Source organism: Rana temporaria, chromosome 2 (assembly GCF_905171775.1).
Source record: "Rana temporaria chromosome 2, aRanTem1.1, whole genome shotgun sequence".
Lineage (NCBI taxonomy): Eukaryota > Metazoa > Chordata > Amphibia > Anura > Ranidae > Rana > Rana temporaria.
Window position 1 is genome coordinate 422,309,235 of NC_053490.1, and position 23,425 is coordinate 422,332,659.

The window sequence follows — 23,425 nt, forward strand, 5'->3', positions numbered from 1 at the left end:
ATGCACTGCATTTGGGGTGTCATTAAGATTACATTGACACCCACAGAAGATCACACGCCTAGCACAGTTTGAACGAAGGGCAGGAAACGCTTCACTTGTGACATGTCATATATTTTTTTTTTCATGATGGGTCTACTTGGGTTATTATTTTTATGTTTTAAACGTGTGCTTTATGTTTGTTTCCAGTTACCGTACAAGAGAAGAAATTCAGGAGGTGAGGAGTAAGAGTGACCCAATAACCCTTCTAAAGGACAGGATGTTAAACAACAACTTATCCAGCGTGGAGGAATTGAAGGTATTTTATTCATCCTGTGTTGCATAGAACCACGTTATTAAAAACATTATATATATTTTTTTAAAGCAGAGACCCTAGAGAATAAATTGGCGTGTTTTGCAATTTTCTGTGTCACAGTATATGCACAGCGGTTTTTCAAACGCAATTTTTTTTTAAAATAAATCACTTTTTTAATGAAAAAAAACACAATACATAACCCAATTTTTTGGGAAAATATAAAGATGTTACACCGGGTAAATGGATATCAAACATGTCACGCTTTAAATTTGTGCACGCCCTTGCAACAGCAACAAACAACATACATTTTATAATTCATAGACAACGTATTAAAAGCACAGGTTTTGTTTTTGTTTGTTTTTTACCACTTTCTCTTTACATTTTTATCTTTTATTGCTGAGAGAAGGAATGTAAACATGGCTTGTGACAGGTACTCTTTATGGAGAGACCTGGGGTCTATATGACTGGGATTCTTGGAGCTCTCCTTCAGTATGCAACTCATCAAAAATGAACAAATGAATCTCCTCAATCTCATGACCTACAGAAAAGGATTGCTTCTGCTGCTAACAAACCTTCTCTTTTTGCAGGAAATCGATGTTGAGGTCCGGAAAGAAATAGAAGAAGCCGCTCTGTTTGCCACCACTGACCCTGAGCCCCCTCTGGAGGAGTTGGCAAACCATATTTATCATAACGAAGCACCGTTCGAAGTGCGGGGTGCAAACCCCTGGATTAAATACAAATCTGTCAGCTAAACATCTCCAGTACTCCTAGTCTTTCTATGTGTACCATATACTCCTTTGTCTGTTACTCTGTCACCGCTTCAGTGGGGACTGTTTTCATGTAACCTTTTCCCACATTACTAGGGTAAGGAGCACACAGTCCTTTTCAAGCATTTTATTCTAAGTGGTTGGAAAGATTTAAGTCTGCCAATTGCCTTAGATTCTTCCGGTGACACATTAAAGACACTCCAGTGTCTATTGCAGCATCGTGTTCTATCCTCAGTACATTACTGAGCTGTTATTTATAGGAACTCTCCTGTTTTTAAGTGTGTTCAGACTAATCACGTGTCTTACCATGTTTGCATTCTGCAGTCATTAAAATCTGGCCTTAAAGAGTTATTTTTACTGTAATTGTTTCTTGTACTATGTACCTTTTTCTATTACAACTCATAAATCGGTGTAGAATTTTCACAAAATGCATACAGCCCAATGTTGGTATTATATTTTGTCTGATAAGAAAATAGATTATATACACAAGTAGACCAGCAGTATCCAAACTGAGGCTCAGGGGGCCAGATGCGGCCTTTTGCTTGCCTTTATATGGCGCTTGGGGGCGCTCTTCTTCCCACGCACACCAACGATGGGGGCGCTCTTCCTCCCGCGGACACCAACGATGGGGGCGCTCTTCCTCCCGCGGACACCAACGATGGGGGCGCTCTTCCTCCCGCGGACACCAACGATGGGGTCGCTCTTCCTCCCGCGGACACCAACGATGGGGTCGCTCTTCCTCCCGCGGACACCAACGATGGGGTCGCTCTTCCTCCCGCGGACACCAACGATGGGGTCGCTCTTCCTCCCGCGGACACCAACGATGGGGTCGCTCTTCCTCCCGCGGACACCAACGATGGGGTCGCTCTTCCTCCCGCGGACACCAACAAAGTTGTTAATTTATATGATATTTCTAACTCATAGCAAAAATGACACCCCAAAATACATTCTGCTATTCGTCCTGAGTATGGCGATACCACGTGTGTGAGACTTTGACACAGCGGCCTAACATTGCAGTAGCACCGTCAGGTGTTCTAGGGACATAAATTACACATCTCATTTCCTGACTACCTATTACACTTTTGTGAGGCACTGGTATGGCACGGATGGGCACTGTGATGGCACAGGTGAGACATGGCTGGACATGGATGAGCACTGATGGTCATGAATGAGGCACGAATGAGCACTTCAAATCCAGCCAGCTCACGCTGCTGCAGTCTCCCTCCTCTCCTCACACCTTGTATCAATTGGTGTGAGGAGAGACCTGAACAGGGCATGACACTGGTTTGTTGACAAAGTGATCGCTCTTTCTAATGACGGAGCAATTGCATGGTAAAAGGCTGCTGTGATTGGCCCTTTACCTCAATTTGTGATGCACTGGTTCCTGAGGACCCAGCCATCATGGACACTCCTGGCTGTGCCCCCCAGGGCATCAATAGACACACTCCCAGAACTGTAACGCTGTAGCTGCCATTCGGCTATAGCGTGGTCAAGAACAAACATAAATCTTGTTTGTATCCCAGGGACTGCCTGTATTTGAGTTTGGCTTCAGTGCTACCAAAAAAAGCCTACAGGTATGGAACTTCCAGTAATCGGCTTCTTTCTTTTTTTTTTTTTTTTTTTTTTTAAAGCTGAGCATTTTTTTTAAAGAATATCGGTAATTTATACATAGTTACAATGGTTTAGCTTGGACCAATGACACTACACATGTACCATACCTGGCTGCTGCCCCTGAAAGCTGGAAATCACCAGACACTGCTATCCTGCTTCTGGATCACATGCTGAGCAGCTGCACCTCTGCTTACTGAACACAGGAGGTCAGGACCTCAGCACAGTCCCTATTCAGAGAAAGCTTTGCCTCTCTGATTGGACAAGGTTGAGAGGCAGGGTGATGACATCACACTCTCCACCTATTCCGGAGATTGGTTTGCATTTATTCAGAAAATGCAAAGCATTCTCCAAATGGTGCCCATGACGAGCAGCGACCTCCTGTGTTCACACTGCAGTTGAGCAGTCGCTTGGCGCAGGAACTGGAAGCAGGTGGAGTAGCTGGCGATTCAATGGTTTCCGGGGGGCATCGGTTAGGTATATTTGAAAAAACCTTGTGAGCTGCTATATAATTCCTAAAAGCTGACTGCACTTCCCACACTTCAAGTATGTGATGGTATAAAAACATTAAAATTAGGTGCAATGCTATACAAACATAATTAATATCCAGTGTGCATGTAAAAAGTGTGTGTGTGTGTATGTGTATATATGTGTATATATATATATATATATATATATATATATATACCGTATTTATCGCGGTATAGCGCGCTCCCGCGTATACCGCGCACCCCTAAAGTTGCCCCCGAAATTCCTGTAAAAGAAAATGTTATATGATTTTATTACTTAGTTTTGGTGTCTTCCCAGCGTCCATCGTCCGGTCCGGCGTCCGTCTGCGGCCTCGGTGGTGTCCTCCCGGCTTCTCCAGCGCGCGCCTCAAGTCGAGTTCCCGCGCTCAGTTCGAACGCCTCCGCCTAAATATACCGAGTGCAGTACATTCGGCAAGGCTCGGCTTCGCTCGCGCTCACGCTCTGTGACGTTTATGCGTGAGCACGAGCGAAGCCGAATGTACCCGAGTGTACTGCACTCGGTTTAAGTCGGCGCAGGATTTCAAACTGAGCGCGGGAAGCGGCTATCAGCGTATATCGCGCACCCACGATTTTCCCCTTATTTTAGGGGAAAAAAGTGTGCGATATACGCCGATAAATACGGTATATGCTGTAAATTGATAGTATGGATTGATCAAAAAAAAAAATATATACCATAAACTAGTAATGAAGTGCAATATGCTCCATACTACACACAGTATCCTCATAAATTCCAATCAGTAGTGCACAAAAACAGGCAGTCCATTTTGTGATATCTATATAATTGAAGGTAATATCTTTACATTAATCCACCTCTGTGCATATACCGATACATCAATCTTCTGATTGGCTTCTTTGAATTTTCCTCCTTATAGCTCAGGCGTCTCGCATCACAGGGTGTGCTCCTTCCTTATTATTTACCATTGATCTCCACTCACTTCGCCCACATGCAAAGTAACAAAGCTTGCAATAATGCTGTACTGTTTTAAAAGGATTTATTTGTATAAAACAAAACAAGTTTCACTCACATTTTCCAGATTAAAAACAAGCTGTATGCATATCCACAGGTGCTAGGACAAAGGTATCACCTCAAGACAGGCTCTGCAGCCTCGGGTTATCAGCGCTCCCTCGTCTGTTACACTGACTCTTTCCCTTGGTTACTTCCTGGTTCCTCACCCCCCAGCCCCTCTTAGTTTCGTCACTCCTCGTGACTTCCTCAGAGGAGATATCAATTAATAATTATGTTTGTATAGCGCTGCACTTAATTTTAATCCATCAGTTAGGTATGGTATATACATAGATACAATTTGGAACAGTGTAACTATGTATGAGGGGCGTTCAAGTCAAACCGAGACCTTTGACTTTATATAATAAAATAAGAAATTTCAAGGGGTGGAAACTCTCATACACGAATCCCAGCATTTAACTATTGCCTGGAAAGTTTTGGCATTGAAAAATTTGTCAGTATGCCTGAACCATCTTAGGACAGCCTGCTTCACTTCATCATCAATGCTAAAATACTGACCTCAGAGGAACTCTTTTAGGGGTCCAAACAGGTGGAAATCGCTCGAAACGAGGTCCGGGCTGTACGGGGGATACCCCAGCCGAGTTGCTGTAATGTGCATGTAGTGCTATGAGCAGTATGAGCTTGTGCATTGTCCTGGAAAAACAGGACATCCTTAGTGATCAAACCAGGCCATTTTTTCTCACAGGCGTGTGTGCACATCGTTTAGAACACAACAGTAATATCATAGTTAGTGGTGCCGCAGAATAGCAAATCCACATGAATAACACCACGTTTGTCCCAGAAGACACTTGTCATCACTTTTACCTGCAGATGCAATTGTTTGATTTCTTTTTTAAGAACCCTTATCACCACACGCTGTTCCATTCACTTACTAACGCTGTTGTCTGCCATCTTGATTAACGGTCTCAGGACCAGCCCTCGACGTGCACCACCTATCAGTAATAGGACACACTTGCCACTTACAACGGTGTGTGGTATCGCCACGCTAGAATCCCTTTTTATACCTGTAAAATGAAAAGTCCTGGTTTAAAGTGGAAGTAAGACCTCATCGTTTTCAGCCAAGCAAGCTGCCATCTTGTACCCAAGTTGATCGATTGATCAACTTGGGTACATTTAGACTGCCCATACATGGTTTGAATCTCAGCCGGTTCCTGCTGAACTTGCCAAGATTCAAACCATCCATGGCTGGCTTTAAAGTGTTGATGGGTATCTTCAACTGCCACGATGTTGCACCTGTGATCAGTTATGAACCAGCCATTGGATGGTTTGACAGTTTGGTTGAGAGCGCAACCAATGTAACCGTTCTTTTAAACTGTTCAATCTCTGGGTTTACATCTGCTTTAAAGCGGAGGTTCACCCAAAAAACAAGTATAACATTACATTCTGTATACCTCAAACATGTACAGTATGCTGTTTTTTGTTTTTTTTGGGGGTGTACATACGGTATTATCGCTATTTTTCACCTGGCTTCCGGGTACTAGCTCCCGCGGGAGTAGGCGTTCCTATGCAGTGGCGTAATGTCCTCTGGGACTTCGCCGAAATGATTGACGTGCCTGACAACCCCCCCTGTCGGATAAGGCGAGTCGGCTCTATACGGCGCCTGCCCACCGACTAGAAGCCTGTAGAGCTGACTGCGCAGGCGCCGTATAGAGCCGCCTCGCAGTTCGGCTAGTTACGGAAACTCGTGACGCGCCTTATCCGCCGGGGGAAGTTTTTGTCAGGCATGTCAATCATTTGGGCGAAGTCCCAGAGGACATTGCGCCACTGCATAGGAACACCTACTCCTGCGGGAGCGAGTACCAGGAAGCCAGGTGAAAAATAGCGATAATACCGTATGAACCCCCCCCCCCCCCCAAAAAAAACAGCATACTGTACATGTTTGAGGTATACAGAATGTAATGTTATATACTTGTTTTTTGGGTGAACCTCCGCTTTAACTTGAACGCCCCTCGTATAATTTACTGATGCCTGGAATTATAATGTGGCCCCTTTCTGTATGGGCACTTTTATGAAAAATGTCTGCCAAAGATGAACTTGCCTTTAAGCCCTGAAAACTGTCTGGTTCTCAGCATGTAAAATCTAACAATTTATTAGATCGATTATAGGCCCATGTATGAACACCTTTTGCATGCAATGATATAACGCATTAACTGATCACCACTGTATGTTGCTGCTATATAAAAATTTGAAAAGAATGAAACCATTTTATAAAAAAAAATCAACTTTTATTATAACTTTGAATACAAGATAGAGTAATGACAGTGCACTTTTAGTACAGATATCCTATGTAAACTAGCTCTATGCAAGTTTGTAAATGCATTATACAACTTGTTGCATTTGTGTGCTGTAAAAAAAAAAAAAAAAGATTCTAAAAGAGCACTTTAGTGATTTATAGCCAGGTAGGAGTGAACATTGTAGATAACTAGCCTATAGGTTGTGAAATATGTGATATTACAGCATAACAAGACTATGGCTCTCCCTACTTGAAGAGCACAATGAGTAGGACTTTATTCGTCTTCTATAGGTAGGACAGTTATATACTGGATCACATTATAACTTAGGCTGGCCACACACGGCTTGAATTTTTGAATATTCCTGCTGACTTCGACAACATTTCAGCTGTAGATGGCTTTGTCTGCACCACCTGGCTCTGCAAGTCGATTTTAAAATTAAAGATGCTGGATGGGGAAATTGTTGGCCACATCGTGACTTTGTCCAATCAGATGTAGTCAGCACTGGTTATCAGCTGTCTGAAAACAATACAGGCATACCCCGCTTTAAGTACACTCACTTTACATACACTCGCGAGTAAAGACATACCCGTGATTGTATGTAAAGTGCCTTACAAGTACTGTACAGACATTTTGCAGCCGCAGTAGAAGGAGCTGAAGCTCAGAGAGCATGGCCCGCCCTGTTCCAGTGTGCCCCTGACACCCCCACTACGGCCTCTGAGACCTTAACTACAGCCCCTGACCCCTCACTACACCCTAGAAGTTAAAAAAGGTATTGTTTCACTTTAAGTACATTTTCGTTTTACATACATGCTCTGGTCCCCTTGTGTACTTAAAAGTGGGGTATGCCTGTAGTTAACAGTATAGATTCCTCCAGACGTACTGTTTAGCTAACTTTAAGGCCCCGTACACACGACCGGTTTTCTCGGCAGAATTCAGCCAGAAACTCGATGGGAGACGTATTCTGCCGAGAAAACTGGTCGTGTGTACACTTTTCGCCGAGGAAACCGACGAGGATCTCGTCGGGCCAAATAGAGAACATGTTCTCTATTTCCTTGTTGGTCAATGGGAAAAGTTGGCTCGCCGAGATCCTCGGCGGCTTCACAAGGAACTCGACGAGCAAAACGATGGCCAAAGGGTCACTAAAGGAAATTTTTTTTTTTATGAAATGACTGTTTACAGGGTATAGAGACATACTAGTTGACTGATTCCTTTTAAAAATGATTAAAAATAGGTAAAAAACAATCATATAATGTACCTACAGTTTAGTTTTGTTTTTGCTGTTGTTTCCTGGTTCTCTCATGTACAGAGCCAGAGAGCCAATAGAGGGCAGCGATGCTTTGTCTAAAACCCCTCAGCACCAATCCAGTTTCGTTTTACAAATAGTAATCACACCTCCTTGATTAGTCACCACAGTGAGAAATCTCCCAGTACTGTGGTGATCAGGAAACAGACAACCAGGAAGTGTCCAGAACAGAGAGGAATTACAGCAACATCAAAGCAAAAACGAACAATGAGGACATGAAACCAGGACTGCAGTAAGGTAAAGGAAGCTATTTAGCTAAAAAAAAATAATAATCCTTTAGTGACCCTTTAATGAGAGAAATCCAAGCGTGTATGGCTATAGCCTTATGCCTGGTACACACAATGAGATTATCGGACGAATGATCGTCCTTTTTTTTTTTTTGTGCATGCTAGTCTCATACCGAAAATGAAGTTTACTAAAGGTACAAAAATTCTTATATAGCAGAATAAAAATTCGGAAGTGGTGTAATGTGTTTGTATTGTATTTTGGGACAACAACTGTAATGATTAAACAAAATTCATACTATCCGATATCGCACAAGAAAAAATGTCCTACTTGTCCCATTGGATAATATCTTAACTTGGGTTAAATAGCTTAACTGTGGTGTTCAGCTCTCAAAAGCTGTGTACTAGAATATCGTACGAGCGATTCAAAAGCAGTTTTTTTTTTCCGTTTATCGGTTGTGTGTACAGGTCTGTACACTGGGTAAATCTAATGAAAGATTCACATCTGTGTTTTTAAAAAAAAATTCAGCGTCTTGATGTATTTTACATAAAGTACCATTCATCTTTTTGAAAAATGTAGTTGCTAGAAACTGCACTAAAAATTGTAGAGCGCAAAATGGAAAAAAATACCACCTTTAAAAAGTATAAACTGTGCATTAAAGTTCTAATGGAGAGGGCCGTAGTCTGTGCTGGCATATTCTGACTGCTACTCGGTACAAGGGGCATGTAAAGGGTTGCGAAGCAGTCCATTAACTCGGAATCATTACTCTTCAGACATAGTGGTAGATTTACTAAAACTGGAGAGTGCAATATCTGGTGCAGCTCTACATAGAAACCAATCAGCTTCCAGGTTTTTTGTGAAAGCTTAAATTGAACAATCTGAAATTAGAAGCTGATTGGCTACCATGCATAGCTGTACCATATTTTGCACTCTCCAGTTTTAGTAAAGCAACCCCATAATGGAGTTGATTTTTTTAAAGGCTGAGTGTGCAGTTGCTCCAGAGCTTAGTAAATGAGCTAAAGATTCACATTACAAAGAATAAACCCAATCACATGCAAGGAATTTTTTTTTTTTTATAAGTCTGTCCTTGGAGCGTAAGAGTCTTTCTTCGACTTGTTAAGAGGATGCAATAGTGATAAGGACAGCTTTTTTTTTAAAGCGGAGGTCCACACAAAAAGTGAACCTCCGCTTTTCGGAACCCTCCCCCTCTCCGGTGTCACATTTGGCAACTTTCAGGGGGAGGGGGGTGTAGATACCTGTATAATACAGGTATTTGCACCCACATCCGGGAATAGACTCCCGTGGATGTCACGCCCCTTCGCGTCACAACCGCTGTCTTCTGGGAAACACACTGGTCCCAGGAGACAGCGGGGACCAGGGAAAGTGCGCCACGCAGCTCGCGCATGCGCAGTAGGGAACCGGGCAGTGAAGCCACAACGGCTTTCGTGCTGATCTATGACTTGATGATGATGGTACCCCCCATGTTTTAAATACTTATACATTGGGAGGGTTTTCTATTATACTGATCTATGACTTGATTACCTTCTGAGGCACAGAACTGGGAACATGTATGGGATTCAGGAGTTTGGTCTTTCTAATTGGAGGGCTTATTGTGGGTAAGTGACATAGAGTATTGTAGCCAAAGGCAGCCCCCATATCTTTTTCAGTACAGGTTTCTTAGCTGGTTGGAGATATGGTATTTACTGCCTGCGTCTAAAACAAAGATGGACATTGTATTATGTTTCCTCTAATAAAAAGACATTATTGACAATTAGCATTTCCTGGGTTTGCAGCAGATATTTTAGAAACAAGTGGACAGTATGTATGTCTTAGAGCCCATTCACACCTAGGCGTATATACGCCTGAAGCGCGACGCCACAGCAGCCCCTAATACGCTGGAGGGATGATTTTACATTGCCCTCTATGGAGATGGTTCACATCTCCACGCCGAACGCCGAAACGCCTGAAGCTCGAAACAAGTCCCGGACCCTTTTTTTCAGGCGGCTTCGGCGTTCGGCATAGGAGATGTGGACCTGGGGATAAGGCTGCATTCACAATCGCAGCGTTTTGTCGCCGCAAATCGCGGTACAAAATGCTGCAATTTGTCGCCGCAATTCGCGGGACAAAACGCCGCGATTAGGTACGCCAAGGTGTGAATGCAGCCTTAGTCGACCATTAATGCGGCAGAAATGCTAAAACGTAGTAAGTTAGATATGTGTGTCTCATCTCACTGTCCAAGGCATCTCAGCAGGCATGCTATAAACTATGTGAGAAGCCTAAAACTTTTAAAGTGTCACTAAACTCACATCATAAAAAACTATCAATAAATGCCATATTACATGCTGTTCATTCTCACTCAGTCACTATGAGATTCATTTTCTGTATTCTGCAAAACAAACTGGTTGATCCTGCTGCTCTCTATCTCCCCCTTCTGTTCATGTGCCCAATTCAGCTGGGGATTTTGCAGCTGTGGTCGCAACTCTGCACATGCTCAATTTTCTGTGAGTTTCTATGCTGAGCATTTCCTCCCTATCACATCTGAGCAGCCCACCTGACTATAGAGTCACACATGTGGGCGTATACACAGAATACTCCCTCTCTCCTCCATGCCCACTAACCAGCTAAACACAATAGGGGTGGGATCTTTCATGTAGATGGATGGAGGTTTCACGTCCCTCTTATTCTAAGACACAGCCTGGGACTGGCAGAAATCTGCCCACACCATTGCCAAAAAATAATAAGGATTTGGTTTCAAATATATATTTGTATGACAATTTAAAACAGTTTGATGATATTCATTATACATTTTTACTGTGTATCCCAAAGGCTGTTTTTTTTATTTTTGAACATGTGACCAGCAGCTGATGACTAGAAGCTTATCTTGCTTATGTTTCCCTGCAGACAGGCTGTGAAAGAGCTGGGTCATGTGACAGTTGTATATCGATTAGGACAGTGGTCTCCAAACTGCAGCTCTTTGGTTGCCTTTTCCCAGCCCTATTCCTTCCACTGACACCAACGTTGAAGGCACTGTTCCTCCCACTGACACCAACGTTGAAGGCACTGTTCCTCCCACTGACACTAACATTGAAGGCACTGTTCCTCCCACTGATACCAATGATGGGGCACTAACAGGGCCGATCCTAGGCAGGGTGCACAGGGTGCTTTGCACCCAGGCGCCTGCAAAGGTGGGGGCGCCAAAGTGGCAGAGTTTTCCCCTCCCTCCTTCTCTCCTTGTTTGTGTCCATCCAGAACTAGTGAGCATAGGTGTGTGTGTCCGTCCAGAACTGATGTGTCTCTGACCATCTCCTGTACTATATCTGCAGTCTCTGATCATCTCCTGTATCATGTCTGTAGTATGTCTGAGGGCTCTTTCTAACAGACTCTCTAACAGAAGCCCTCTCTGTGTCCATCAGAGAGGCCCCCCCTCCAGGTCCCAATAAAGTTCTCTGCTTCTCTTCCTGTATTTTGTTTATTGTGAAGAGATCATGTAAGGATCCCGGGGTAATGAAGACTTCGTGGGGGAGCATCTCTGTGGTTGAGTCATAGCCATAGAAACATTTGAAAAGGGGAGGAGTTAGTAAAGCGACCACGCCCATGTGGGGGCGCCAGAAATATTTTTGCACCCAGGCGCCTGTGACCCTAGGATCGGCCCTGGGCACTAATAATTCTTCTATTACCAAAGATTGGGCATTGTTTACTCCCACTGATGCAAGGACATTTTCTAATCCAAATGGCCATGATCTGAATCCTGCCCTGGAAGAAGAATAAACTGGTCCTTTGTTTAGGAAGTTTGGAGACTCGTGGATTAGGAAAAAGACACTTCGATTTTTTTTTTTTATAAAAATAGTTACAGTGCCATCATCCATATACAGAAATAGAAGAGGCAATGGAAATTGTGTTTAGTATGGCTTTAAGAATTGGTCAATCTGAACTTTAACATGCGCCTGTAATTACCTATGCCACTGTAATGCAGCATTAGAATATCAGCACAGGCATTCAGTGGTGTCTGCACACGATCCTAGTTATCTTTGGGGTGCTCTAAAATGGTGAAACCAACATCGGCCATGTTCTAGAAGAATGTTTCTCAACTCCAGTCCTCAAGAACACACAACAGGTCATGATTTCAGGATTTCCCTCAGGAATGAAAACGGCTGTGGTAATTACTAATGCCCCGTACACACGATCGGAATTTCTGTCTGTCGGACTTTTTCCATCGGATGTTCCGATCGTGTGTAGCACCATCTGGGTTTTTTCATAGGAAATTCAGATGAATTCCGTCGGCGTTTAGATATAGAACATGTTCTATTTTTCACCAATGGAATTCCCTCAGAATTCCGATGTGATTTGGCTGGGCAAAAGCCTGATCGTTTTTACGCGGCATTAGGTAGCACAACTCAAATCACCTGTGCAAAATAATAAAAAGCCTGAAAACATGACCTGTTGGGAGTACTTGAAGACTGGAGTTGAGAAACGTTGTTCTTGACGATACCACTGTGTGTTGGCACTAACACTTGGGTACCACTTTACAGATTACCTTTACCTGGGAAAAGCTGAGAGCAGATTCACTTATCAAGAGAATGGAAGGGGTGTCGGTCTCATCTTCTACTATCTGGCATGCAAATATTGGAATTCTCTTTCTTGTACACAGAAAAAAATCTGCGTGTTCCAGTCTGAAGCAGGACTTTGCACTAGTCCTAGCCATCACAACACAGAAAACAATGTAACATACTGAAACGTGTCTAAGTGCAATGCCTGTCTACTGACTGTAAAGGTGTTTCTTGTGCCATAGTTTGGGGCACTGGATTCCTAATACAGGTTAGGACAAGTGTCTACCAGTGAAAGGACTTCTATCTCTATTATATACAAGAAATGTTCATGTTTCTGAACAGCAAAACAGTAGTGCGGTAACTTAGACCCGGTTCACACTGGGGCGACACGACAGGCGGCTCAGCCGCCTGACGTGTTGCGTCCCATTCACTGCAATGGTTCCCGTTCTAATAGGAGCGACGCAAGTCGCTCCGACTTAGAAAAAAGGTTCCTGTAGTATTTTTTTGGGGGCGGCTCGGGGCGATCTGCATTGACTTCTATACAGAAGTCGTTTCGCGAATCGCCTCTGAAGTCGTCCTCAGGACGACTTGCAGAGTCGCCCCCGAAGTCGTGCCGCCTATGTGTGAACCGGCTCTTATAGACACATAAACTAATACTGCAACGTTCAATGATACAAAGAAGTGTAGCACATCAGAGGTTCACTTTCATTCAAGCAGTGTAGTGTTAGGCCGCGTACACACGATAGGATAGCCAGAGGACAACGGTCTGAAGGACTGTTTTCATCGATCAAAACCGATCGTGTGTGGACCCCATAGGTTATTTAACCTTCGGTTGAAAAATAGGAACTTGCTTTAAAATTTAACCGATGGACGCCTAACCGATAGGTCAAAACCGATCATTAGTATGCAAAAGCATTGGTTAAAAACCTGCGCATGCTCTGAATCAAGTCGACGCATGCTTGGAAGCATTGAACTTCGTTTTTTTCAGCACGTCGTTGTGTTTTACGTCACCGCGTTCTGACACGATCGGATATTTAACCTATGGTGTGTAGGCGCGACGGACCATCAGTCAGCTTCATCGGTTAACCGATGACAACGGTCCTTCGGACTGTTCTCATCGGATGGACTGATCGTGTGTACGAGGCTTTAGTCCTGATTTATAGTGGACCTGTCAAGTGTAAAAAAAAAAAAAAAAAAGATAGCACTATTACAAAAGGAGAAATGATAAATACCATTTACTCAAAGTACTCCGAGAAAATAACCAGGGACCTAGTCTTCTGGATCTTTTCCAGGCCCGACAACTTCCATTGGATCCCATCCTAACTCCTGAGAACTAAAATACACGTCATTCATTCAACCATGTTTTGGCAATCACTTAAAGTGTTACTCCAGGCAGAATTTGTTTTTGATGGTTGGAATTTCTCGTGGGTTTATGGTACTACACTGTCCACTGGAGAGATTCCTCTTTAACTCCAGTCCAAGCAACAATTTTTTCACCAAGACGGGATGTAGAAGGGAGTCTCCCTAACAGGGTCACATACATCAACACCTCACCCTATTCTAACATCAACATAGGCTATAGCTGCACTTTAATTTACAGCAGATTGATTAAAGGGGTTGTAAAGGTACATTTTTTTCCCCCCTAAATAGCTTCCTTTACCTTAGTGCAGTCCTCCTTCACTTACCTTTTACACTTATTTCTTCTGAGAAATCCTCACTTCCTGTTCTTCTGTCTGTAACTCCACACAGTAATGCAAGGCTTTCTCCCTGGTGTGGAGTGTCATGCTCGCCCCGACTACAGAAGAGTCAGAACGGGCACTAACACACAGCTCCTTTCTCAATCTGCAACATAGAGTAAGGTGACCAGATTTTTAAAATGAAATCCGGGGACATATTTTTTCTTTACTAGTAATGGCAACAATCAGCGACTCTCTGCCCATCGCCGCCCACCTCACAGCCTCTCAAGTCTTACTCTTCGGGCCCCGGCTACTACCGGATGGGGAGCGGAGGAAGATCACTCCACCAGGGAAGGCAAGGAGATAGGCAGGTGGCTGGCCAGGATTTGAGCCAAGGCAGGACATGCGAGCGAATGCTGAATGGGCATGCCCCCGAATCTGAAGAAATATTCCCTCCGCTCCGACCAGCACATGATCATCAGAAAGGGGCACAGATAATGGGAAAAATACAACCCCCCTATGCTAGTAGGCACGGGGGGGGGGGGGGTAAAATGTAGATTTTTTTATTTTAATTCTGCACTGACTGTCTTTGAAATTGCCCCTGCCCCCTATTAAATCCAATCTGGGGACAAAACCAGGGACAGACAGTGTCCTCAATCAGGGGACTGTCCCCTGAAACTGGGGATGTCTGGTCACCCTAACGTAGAGAGCATCCTGACTCAACTGTAGTCCAAGGGAGGGGGCGAGCACGGCACTCCACACCAGAGAGAAAGCCTTGCATTACTGTGTGGAGTTACAGACAGAAGAACAGGAAGTGAGGATTTCTCAGAAGAAAGAAGGACATTTAAAAGCAAAATGGAAGGATGAGGTAAGTGAAGGAGGACTGCACTAAGGTAAAGGCAGCTATTTAGGAGAAAAAAAAATTGTACCTTTACAACCCCTTTAAATTATAGCAAATAAGGCAACTGTCAACAAAAGGTTAAACTGTTCAGCAGCAAGAGATCAAAATCCCTCCTACGGTTTGGACCTCTGTTACTTCTTTTAGCACCGCTTTAGTTCTACTAAGGTTGTATTTGTGGAGCAATATTCGCAAATTGCTTTAAATGAGATCTGCACACAGCTACAAAAGAACTACCAGAGGGGTGGAGGGTATCAGAAGGGGTCAGTGTTGGGCCCTGTGGTAGGTTAAAGCTGGATCACATTGGTAGGCCAGCAAAACCTGGTCTGCATCTAAAGAACTAACCAACTTCACGTCGGTACAAGACGCTGGTATTTGCATCCTGCCACATCGATCATTGAAATTCCACAAGAATCGACATGTCAGCACAGTGTCACCTCTGTGTACGACTTTGGCAAGCCACATGTCACATTCACTGCCAGCATTTGTAGTAAAAGGCCAAGGAAGGAGTAATCAAGGATAACAGTTGCACATTGAGGTCATAGTAGTATATTAATACTGCACAGCTTTAGTGCCGTACGCCAATATATTATTTTTGAGTGTTTTTTTTTTTTAAACACTTATACTCTAAATTGCATATAAAAAAGACACAAATTTTGGCATCAGCCAGCAATGCTAAGAATGCAGTTTGCTATCACCCAGTGACATCAATAAAGCGTGAAGCTTTAGTTCAACCCCCTAATAGGTGTTCTTACACATTTTTACTTTGGGGTGCAAAACTGTAGAGCTCAAAGTGTATTTCAACTCTTTGCAGCCAGATAGGTTTATAACATTTACATTATATTTGTTACATGTTCCCATTGACATAGCATAACGTAAAAAAAATTAAAATTTTTAAAAAATGTTGGTTACATTTTTAAGTACATACTCTCCCTGCTTTGTAATATTTAGGAGGGGGCTGTGGAGTAAAGTTTAACATAATTAACCCTGTCTGTATTGTGTGCACAGTTCTTTATTATCAGCTGTAAACTAGATTTGAACACTGTCTGTCCTTAACCACTTAAGACTCGGACATTTATGCAGGTAAAGGACCAGGCCCCTTTTTGCGATTCGGCACTGCGTCGCTTTAACTGACAATTGCGCGGTCGTGCAACGTGGCTCCCAAACAAAATTGGCGTCCTTTTTTTCCCATAAATAGAGCTTTCTTTTGGTGGTATTTGATCACCTCTGCGGTTTTTATTTTTTGCGCTATAAACAAAAATAGAGTGAAAATTTTGAAAAAAAAAACAATATTTTTTACTTGTTGCTATAATAAATATCCCCCAAAAATATATAAAAAAACAATTTTTTTTCCTCAGTTTAGGCCGATACGTATTATTATACCTATTTTTGGTAAAAAAAATATCGCAATAAGCGTTTATCGATTGGTTTGCGCAAAATGTATAGCGTTTACAAAATAGGGGATAGTTTTTTTGCATTTTTATAAAAATTTTTTTTTACTACTAATGGCGGCGATCAGCGATTTTTTCGTGACTGCGACATTATGGCGGACACATCGGACAATTTTGACCCATTTTTGGGACCATTGTCATTGTCACAGCAAAAAATGCTATAAAAATGCATTGTTTACTGTGAAAATGACAATTGCCGTTTGGGAGTTAACCACTAGGGGGCGCTGAAGGGGTTAAGTGTGACCTCATATGTGTTTCTAACTGTAGGTGGGCGGAGCTGGACATGTGATGTCATTGATTGTGTTTCCCTATAACAGGGAACACACGATCAATGACACTGCCACAACGAAGAACATGGAAGGTGTGTTTACACACACCTCTCCCCGTTCTTCAGCTCGGGAGGACCGATCGCGGGACACCGGCGGCGATCGGGTCCGTGGGTCCCGCGGCCACGGAGCTTTGGACCGGGTCGCGTCTGGGCCACGGCTCGGCTTAAAGGGCCACGTACAGGTACGTTCATGTGCCCAGCTGTGCCATTCTGCCGACGTATATCGGCGTGAAGGGGTCCTTAAGTGGTTAAAGGTTTAAAGGTTTGTTTTTTATTTTCTAAATAGGTTCCTTTAAGCTAGTGCATTGTTGGTTCACTTACCTTTTCCTTCTATTTCCCTTCTAAATGTTTTGTTTCTTTGTCTGAATTTCTCACTTCCTGTTCCTCCTCAGTAAGCTGTTCTGGTTGACTAACCCCCAGCCAGAACGACTCAGATGATGGGGCAAGCTTACTGAGGAGGAACAGGAAGTGAGAAATTCAGACAAAGAAAAATAAAAATTTAGAAGGGAAATCGAAGGAAAAGGTAAGTGAACCAACAATGCACTAGCTTAAAGGAACCTATTTAGAAAATAAGGATATAAGTAAATGATAGAGCAGGCACTATAATATTGAAATATCCTGAAGCATCCATGTCCAAAAATATGGTTAGGATTAGGGGTAGAGTATGGGACGTTTAAGATGCAAAAGGGAAAGATATGAGATATCTTTCCCTATTTAGAAAATAAAAAATAAACCTTTACAACCCCTTTACGCTCTGTACACATGGGCTGAATGTCGGGGGGAAAACCCCAGGGTAAAAAAAAACAACGGCCAACATTCGGCCGGTATGTATGTCAGTCTGTCAGACGTGCATGTTGGAAAACCATCAGCTGACTGTCTCCCAATCAGAGCTCTCAGCCAATGGCAAAGAGCGCTGATCGGATTGTTGTGGTGTGGGGGGGGGGGGCATCCCCTTGTCAGGACAAAACAGCTCAGCAGGGGGGGTGTAGATCGCTGAACTAACCTTACATGGTTAGTACAGCGGCTCCGACCAGAGCTGTTTGTGTGTACCCCGATTAACAAGGAATTACACATTTATAAACCGCCCTTGTGAATTGTAAGTTAATAAGGTACAAAATCTTAAATGTAAAAAATATTTGACATTTTTTTTTTTTTAGGTGTTCTGTTTGAATGGGAACATATAACAAATCATGTAGGCCGGGATTCATGTAACACTTACGCCGACGTATCTACAGATACGCTGCGTAAGTGTAAATGTGCGCCGTTGTATCTGTGCGCTGTGCCCACAGAACTAGATACGCCTGAAAATAGGCTTCCTACTACCAACGTAACTTTCCTACGCCGTCGTTTCGTAGGCGCATATTTACGCTGGCCGCAAGGGGCGCTCCCAATGATTTACGAATCGAATATGCAAATGAGTGAGATACGCCGATTCACGAACGTACTTGCGCCCGGCGCATTCATATACACGGTTTACGTCCGGTGTAATGTTAAGCCTCATAAAGCAGGTGTTATGTTAGGGTATGGACCAGGGAACAGCCGTCGTATTTTACGTTGTTTACGTAGTAGTATGTGAATAGGGCTGGGCGTAGGTTACGTCACGTCGTAGGCAGTGATTCGACGTATCTTATGGAGTATTTTAGACGTGATTCTGAGCATGCGCACTGGGATGCTTCCACAGGACAGCGCATGCGCCGTTCGTTCGGCCCATCATTTGCATGGGGTCACGCTTCATTTAAATGGATCACGCCCACTTCCAACTACTTTGAATTAGGCCGGCTTACGTCGACGAATTTACGTTACGCTGGCGCAACGTTGGGAGCAAGTGCTTTGTGAATACTGTGCTCGCCGCTCTGCGCAACGTCGGCATAGCGTATATTCGATACGCTACGCCGGCATAACTATGCGCCGAGGTATGTGAATCCCGGCCGTAGTGTTTTTTTTTTAGACTTCAATAGTGTAAAATGCCCTTTAAGGGTCAACATCCTCAAATGTAGGAGTTGGCTGATTGGCAACAAATGATGTGTGATTAAGGCTCGGTTCACACTACTGAGATGAGACTTTAATGTGATTTATAGTGTGATTATGTGGTGCAACTTTGCATATGCTATGGGGCCAAGTCACATTGTAAATTGTACCAAAGTAGTGAAGGAACATTTAAGAAAATTGCACCTTTCTGAGTCACATAGATTAGAATGGGCACCTCTGAAAACAATGAGATTTCCCTTGTCATGCGATTCTGTGCGACCCAAGTCACGCTAGTGTGAACCAGGCCTAAAGAAAATGAACTGACATTGCCAAACATCTGATAGCCCCAAAGACTGCAGTCGTACACCCCAGTTCACACACATCAATCCATATTAAATCATAGCCACACATTTTACATTCTATTACAAAAACCTCTTTACAAAATCCATAAAGACAAACATAAAACGGTCTTTTCGTCAGCGCAATGACAAGAAACGTCCTATTTTGTATACAAGTTACAGTACAAAGATTTTAAATACATCTACATGTAAGAAAACACTCATAGAGGAGGAACAGCTATACAGTGATATACAAAAGATAAATAACTTAAACATTGGAATGTTTTCTCTCTCTATAATGTACAGTTTACATATCTGATTGTATCAAAGTATTTATAGGGTTAATAATTGACTTCAATTTTATTCGGTTTTCTGTATTTGGAGATAGCTTTCCATAAGCGGCACAGCGATCCACCCCTGTGACAGAATAAAAAGAGAACAATCAGTTTCAGAATATTATAATCAGGGCTCAAGTCCTGCGGGAAAGCTTGGGAACGGAGTTCCTGCACTTTTTTCACAGCAGGAACTCAGTTCCCTTTGCAGGACTAGAGCAGCCGAGCCGCCCGAGCCTTCACTAAGCGGCGATGCCCAGCTCGAGTCACTGTCAGGGGCAGGCGAACCTTAGTAATCCTTTATGTTACTGGGCTCTTCCTGTATATGGATTCATTGGGTGGTGTGCGGGTATTCCGTCACTTCCTCAATGCCGCTAACGTCTCCTGGGAGCTTTTGTCATTGTTCCCAGTAGACACTGCGGAGGTCTGCCGCGATGGGTTGGATCTCGGGCCGATCCCCTCTGAACTGGTCGAGATTCAAACCATCTTTGGCCGGCTTTAAGCCTCGTACACACAATCGGATTTTCATCGGACAAATCGTAAGACTTTTGTCCAAAGGGCATTGGCCGCGAACTTGTCTTGGATACAAACGGCAAATAATTGCTGGCCAACAAACACGAAACTACGTGTTTTTTCAGCTCTTTAGCGCCACCCTTTGGGCAACTTTTGCAAATGTTGTGTTATGGTGAGCATTGCTTCCGAGCATGTGTGTCTGTGTTCTATACAAACATATATTGCTGCAACTTTGCCTGAATTTCCTTTACTTTTTGTAGATATAGAGTATTTCTATATACCTATTAAAGAGGTTTTAAACCACGAAAAACAAAAAAAACCCTGCAAGACAAAGGCATAATGAGCTGGTATGCATAGCATAGTAATTCATTATGAAATACTTTGCTTAGATCGATGCCCTGCAATGCCGCCCGCATTCCGCTCCCATGGCTTCCAGTTTCGCAAACTCCGGCACTGTTATTGGCCAGAGCCACAATGGCGTCACTCCTGCGCAAGCGTGCGGGTGCCACTGATCACGCCACGGGTCCAGAAGAAACGGCACCAGTGGGTCGTTTCTTCAGTGTGCATGCGCCGATGACGTCAGCAGCAGCATATATAAGTTTAGGAGATATTTTTCAGTACCTACAGGTAATCCTTATTATAGGCTTACCTGTAGGTACAAGTGGTGTAACAGAATTTACAACCACTTTAACCACTTCCCGACCGCCGCATGTATATGTATGTCCACAGAATGGTACGTACAGGCAAATGGGCGTACATGTACGTCCTTGCCTTCTAGCGGGTGGGGGGGTCCGATCGGGACCCCCCCCGCTACATGCGGCGGTCGGATTCCCGCAGCGAGCGATCCGGGACGACAGCGCGGCTATTCGTTTATAGCCGCTCCGTCGCGATCGCTCCCCGTGCTTCACTATGGCGCTGCATCGATCGAGTGATCCCTTATATAGGGAGACTCGATCGATGACATCAGTCCTACAGCCGCACCACCCTACCGTTGTAAACACACACTAAGTGAACACTAACTCCTACAGCGCCCCCTGTGGTTAACTCCCAAACTGCAACTGTCATTTTCACAATAAACAATGCAATTTAAATGCATTTTTTGCTGTGAAAATTACAATGGTCCCAAAAATGTGTCAAAATTGTCCGAAGTGTCCACCATAATGTCGCAGTCACGAAAAAAATCGCTGATTGCCGCCATTAGTAGTAAAAAAAATTTTTTATAAAAATGCAATAAAACTATCCCCTATTTTGTAAACGCTATAAATTTTGAGCAAACCAATCGATAAACGCCTATTGCGATTTTTTTTTTACCAAAAATAGGTAGAAGAATACGTATCGGCCTAAACTGAGGATTTTTTTTTTTATATATGTTTTTGGGGGATATTTATTAGAGCAAAAAGCTCTATTTTTGTGTATAGCACAAAAAATAAAAACCGCAGAGGTGATCAAATACCACCAAAAGAAAGCTCTATTTGTGGGGAAAATAGGACGACAATTTTGTTTGGGAGCCACGTCGCACGACCGCGCAATTGTCTGTTAAAGCAACGCAGTGCCGAATCGCAAAATCTGGCCTGGGCATTTAGCTGCCTAAAGGTCCGGGGCTTAAGTGGTTAAATAATACTTTCACGTACAGGTAATTGCTGGCCTATAAAAAAAATTATAATCGAATGCACAGGATCATTTGTAATACCTGAGTCTAAGAGTCTTCAGGTCTTCTTTGGTGACATCATGCAGAACATCATGAAGCGTGTAGTCTTCTTCCGCAAACTGAAAAAGTTACATACATATAGATATATATGAAAACAATTGCATTCAGCTTCTAATAAATAATGATAGATATTGAAAAATAGAGACCCATACCTGCTCAATCACATCCTCTGCTGCACCCTGCTGTTTCAGCCATTCCACCAATTCTTGGTCTTTGTTAATGCCAATTGACACAAAAGATGCAGATCTCGGGTTATCTATGGATCAAGCCAGAGGAATGTATTAATGCTCATCTACATGAACTATATTCCAACATTTTCCTGGTTTGTGAAATGGTAACCAGACTACCATTAATAGAATTGCCAGACACATAGTTAGATCAGTTACTTCTTTCGAAAGAAGTAACTGATCTAACTATGTGTCTGGCAATTCTATTAATGGTAGTCTGGTTACCATTTCACAAACCAGGAAAATGTTGGAATATAGTTCAAAAGAAGTCGAAAGAAGTAACTGATCTGAGTTCCTATTTTAAACACTTGTTTTGTCCATGGAGGGAAAAGCAACAAATATCCTTTAATGCCCACCTCCCCAGAAGCACATACTCACAAATTTGTATCCCCTGCTGCTCTGTTCAGCCACTGAGACTTAGGAAAGAAGCACTATGTAATGCTCTAGTTCACATGTGTCAAACACAAGGCTCGTAGTTCACGTGTGTCCAACACAAGGCTCGTAGTTCACATGTGTCCAACACAAGGCCCGTAGTTCACATGTGTCCAACACAAGGCCCGTAGTTCACATGTGTCCAACACAAGGCCCGTAGTTCACATGTGTCCAACACAAGGCCTGTAGTTCACGTGTGTCAAACACAAGGCCCGTTGTTCACATGTGTCAAACACAAGGCCGGTAGTTCACATGTGTCAAACACAAGGCCCCCAGTTCACATGTGTCAAACACAAGACCCGTAGTTCACATGTGTCAAACACAAGGCCCGTAGTTCACATGTGTCAAACACAAGGCCCGTAGTTCACTTGTGTCAAACACAAGGCCCGTAGTTCACTTGTGTCAAACCCAAGGCCCGTAGTTCACATGTGTCCAACACAAGACCCGTAGTTCACTTGTGTCAAACACAAGGCCCGTAGTTCACATTTGTCAAACACAAGGCCCGTAGTTCACATTTGTCAAACCCAAGGCCCGTAGTTCACATGTGTCCAACACAAGGCCCGTAGTTCACATGTGTCCAACACAAGGCCCGTACTTCACATGTGTCCAACACAAGGCCCGTAGTTCACATGTGTCAAACACAAGACCCGTAGTTCACATGTGTCAAACACAAGACCCGTAGTTCACATGTGTCAAACGCAAGGCCCGTAGTTCACATGTGTCAAACACAAGGCCCGTAGTTCACATTTGTCAAACACAAGGCCCGTAGTTCACACGTGTCCAACACAATGCCCATGGGCAGAATCTGGCACGTCAGGTCATTTCATGTGGCCCTCACACTCAGGGCTTTTTTCAGCTGGAATATTGCAAAAAAACAGAGTTCTGCCACCTCTGGCTCTCTCCCTCCGCTCCACACTGTCACGTGTAAACACAAAAGCCTTCTGTGTTTACAAGGACAGATTTCCTCTCTGCGGTTCTTACAGATCCCTGCCTGCTCTGATCTCATGGCGTGGACAAGGGAGAT

General features: G+C 43.5%; 2 protein-coding genes across 3 annotated transcripts in view; one reads left to right on the plus strand and one right to left on the minus strand.

The window, feature by feature from the left end:
- Window positions 1-1,410, plus strand: part of PDHA1 (pyruvate dehydrogenase E1 subunit alpha 1) — a 28,002-nt gene extending 26,592 nt beyond the window's left edge. For both annotated transcript variants that reach the window (XM_040338222.1, XM_040338223.1), the window contains 2 exons: window positions 187-295; window positions 880-1,410. In XM_040338222.1, the coding sequence (XP_040194156.1) occupies window positions 187-295; window positions 880-1,044 (274 nt within the window). In that variant the 3' untranslated portion in view covers window positions 1,045-1,410. The remainder of the gene's footprint in view (window positions 1-186; window positions 296-879) is intronic.
- A 17,517-nt stretch (window positions 1,411-18,927) lies between these two features.
- MAP3K15 (mitogen-activated protein kinase kinase kinase 15) overlaps window positions 18,928-23,425 on the minus strand; it is a 245,839-nt gene continuing 241,341 nt past the window's right edge. Inside the window, exons 27-29 of the mRNA XM_040338224.1 lie at window positions 21,895-21,998; window positions 21,725-21,801; window positions 18,928-19,606 (exon numbers count right to left, since the gene is read on the minus strand). Coding sequence (XP_040194158.1) covers window positions 19,531-19,606; window positions 21,725-21,801; window positions 21,895-21,998 — 257 coding nt within the window. The 3' untranslated portion in view covers window positions 18,928-19,530. The remainder of the gene's footprint in view (window positions 19,607-21,724; window positions 21,802-21,894; window positions 21,999-23,425) is intronic.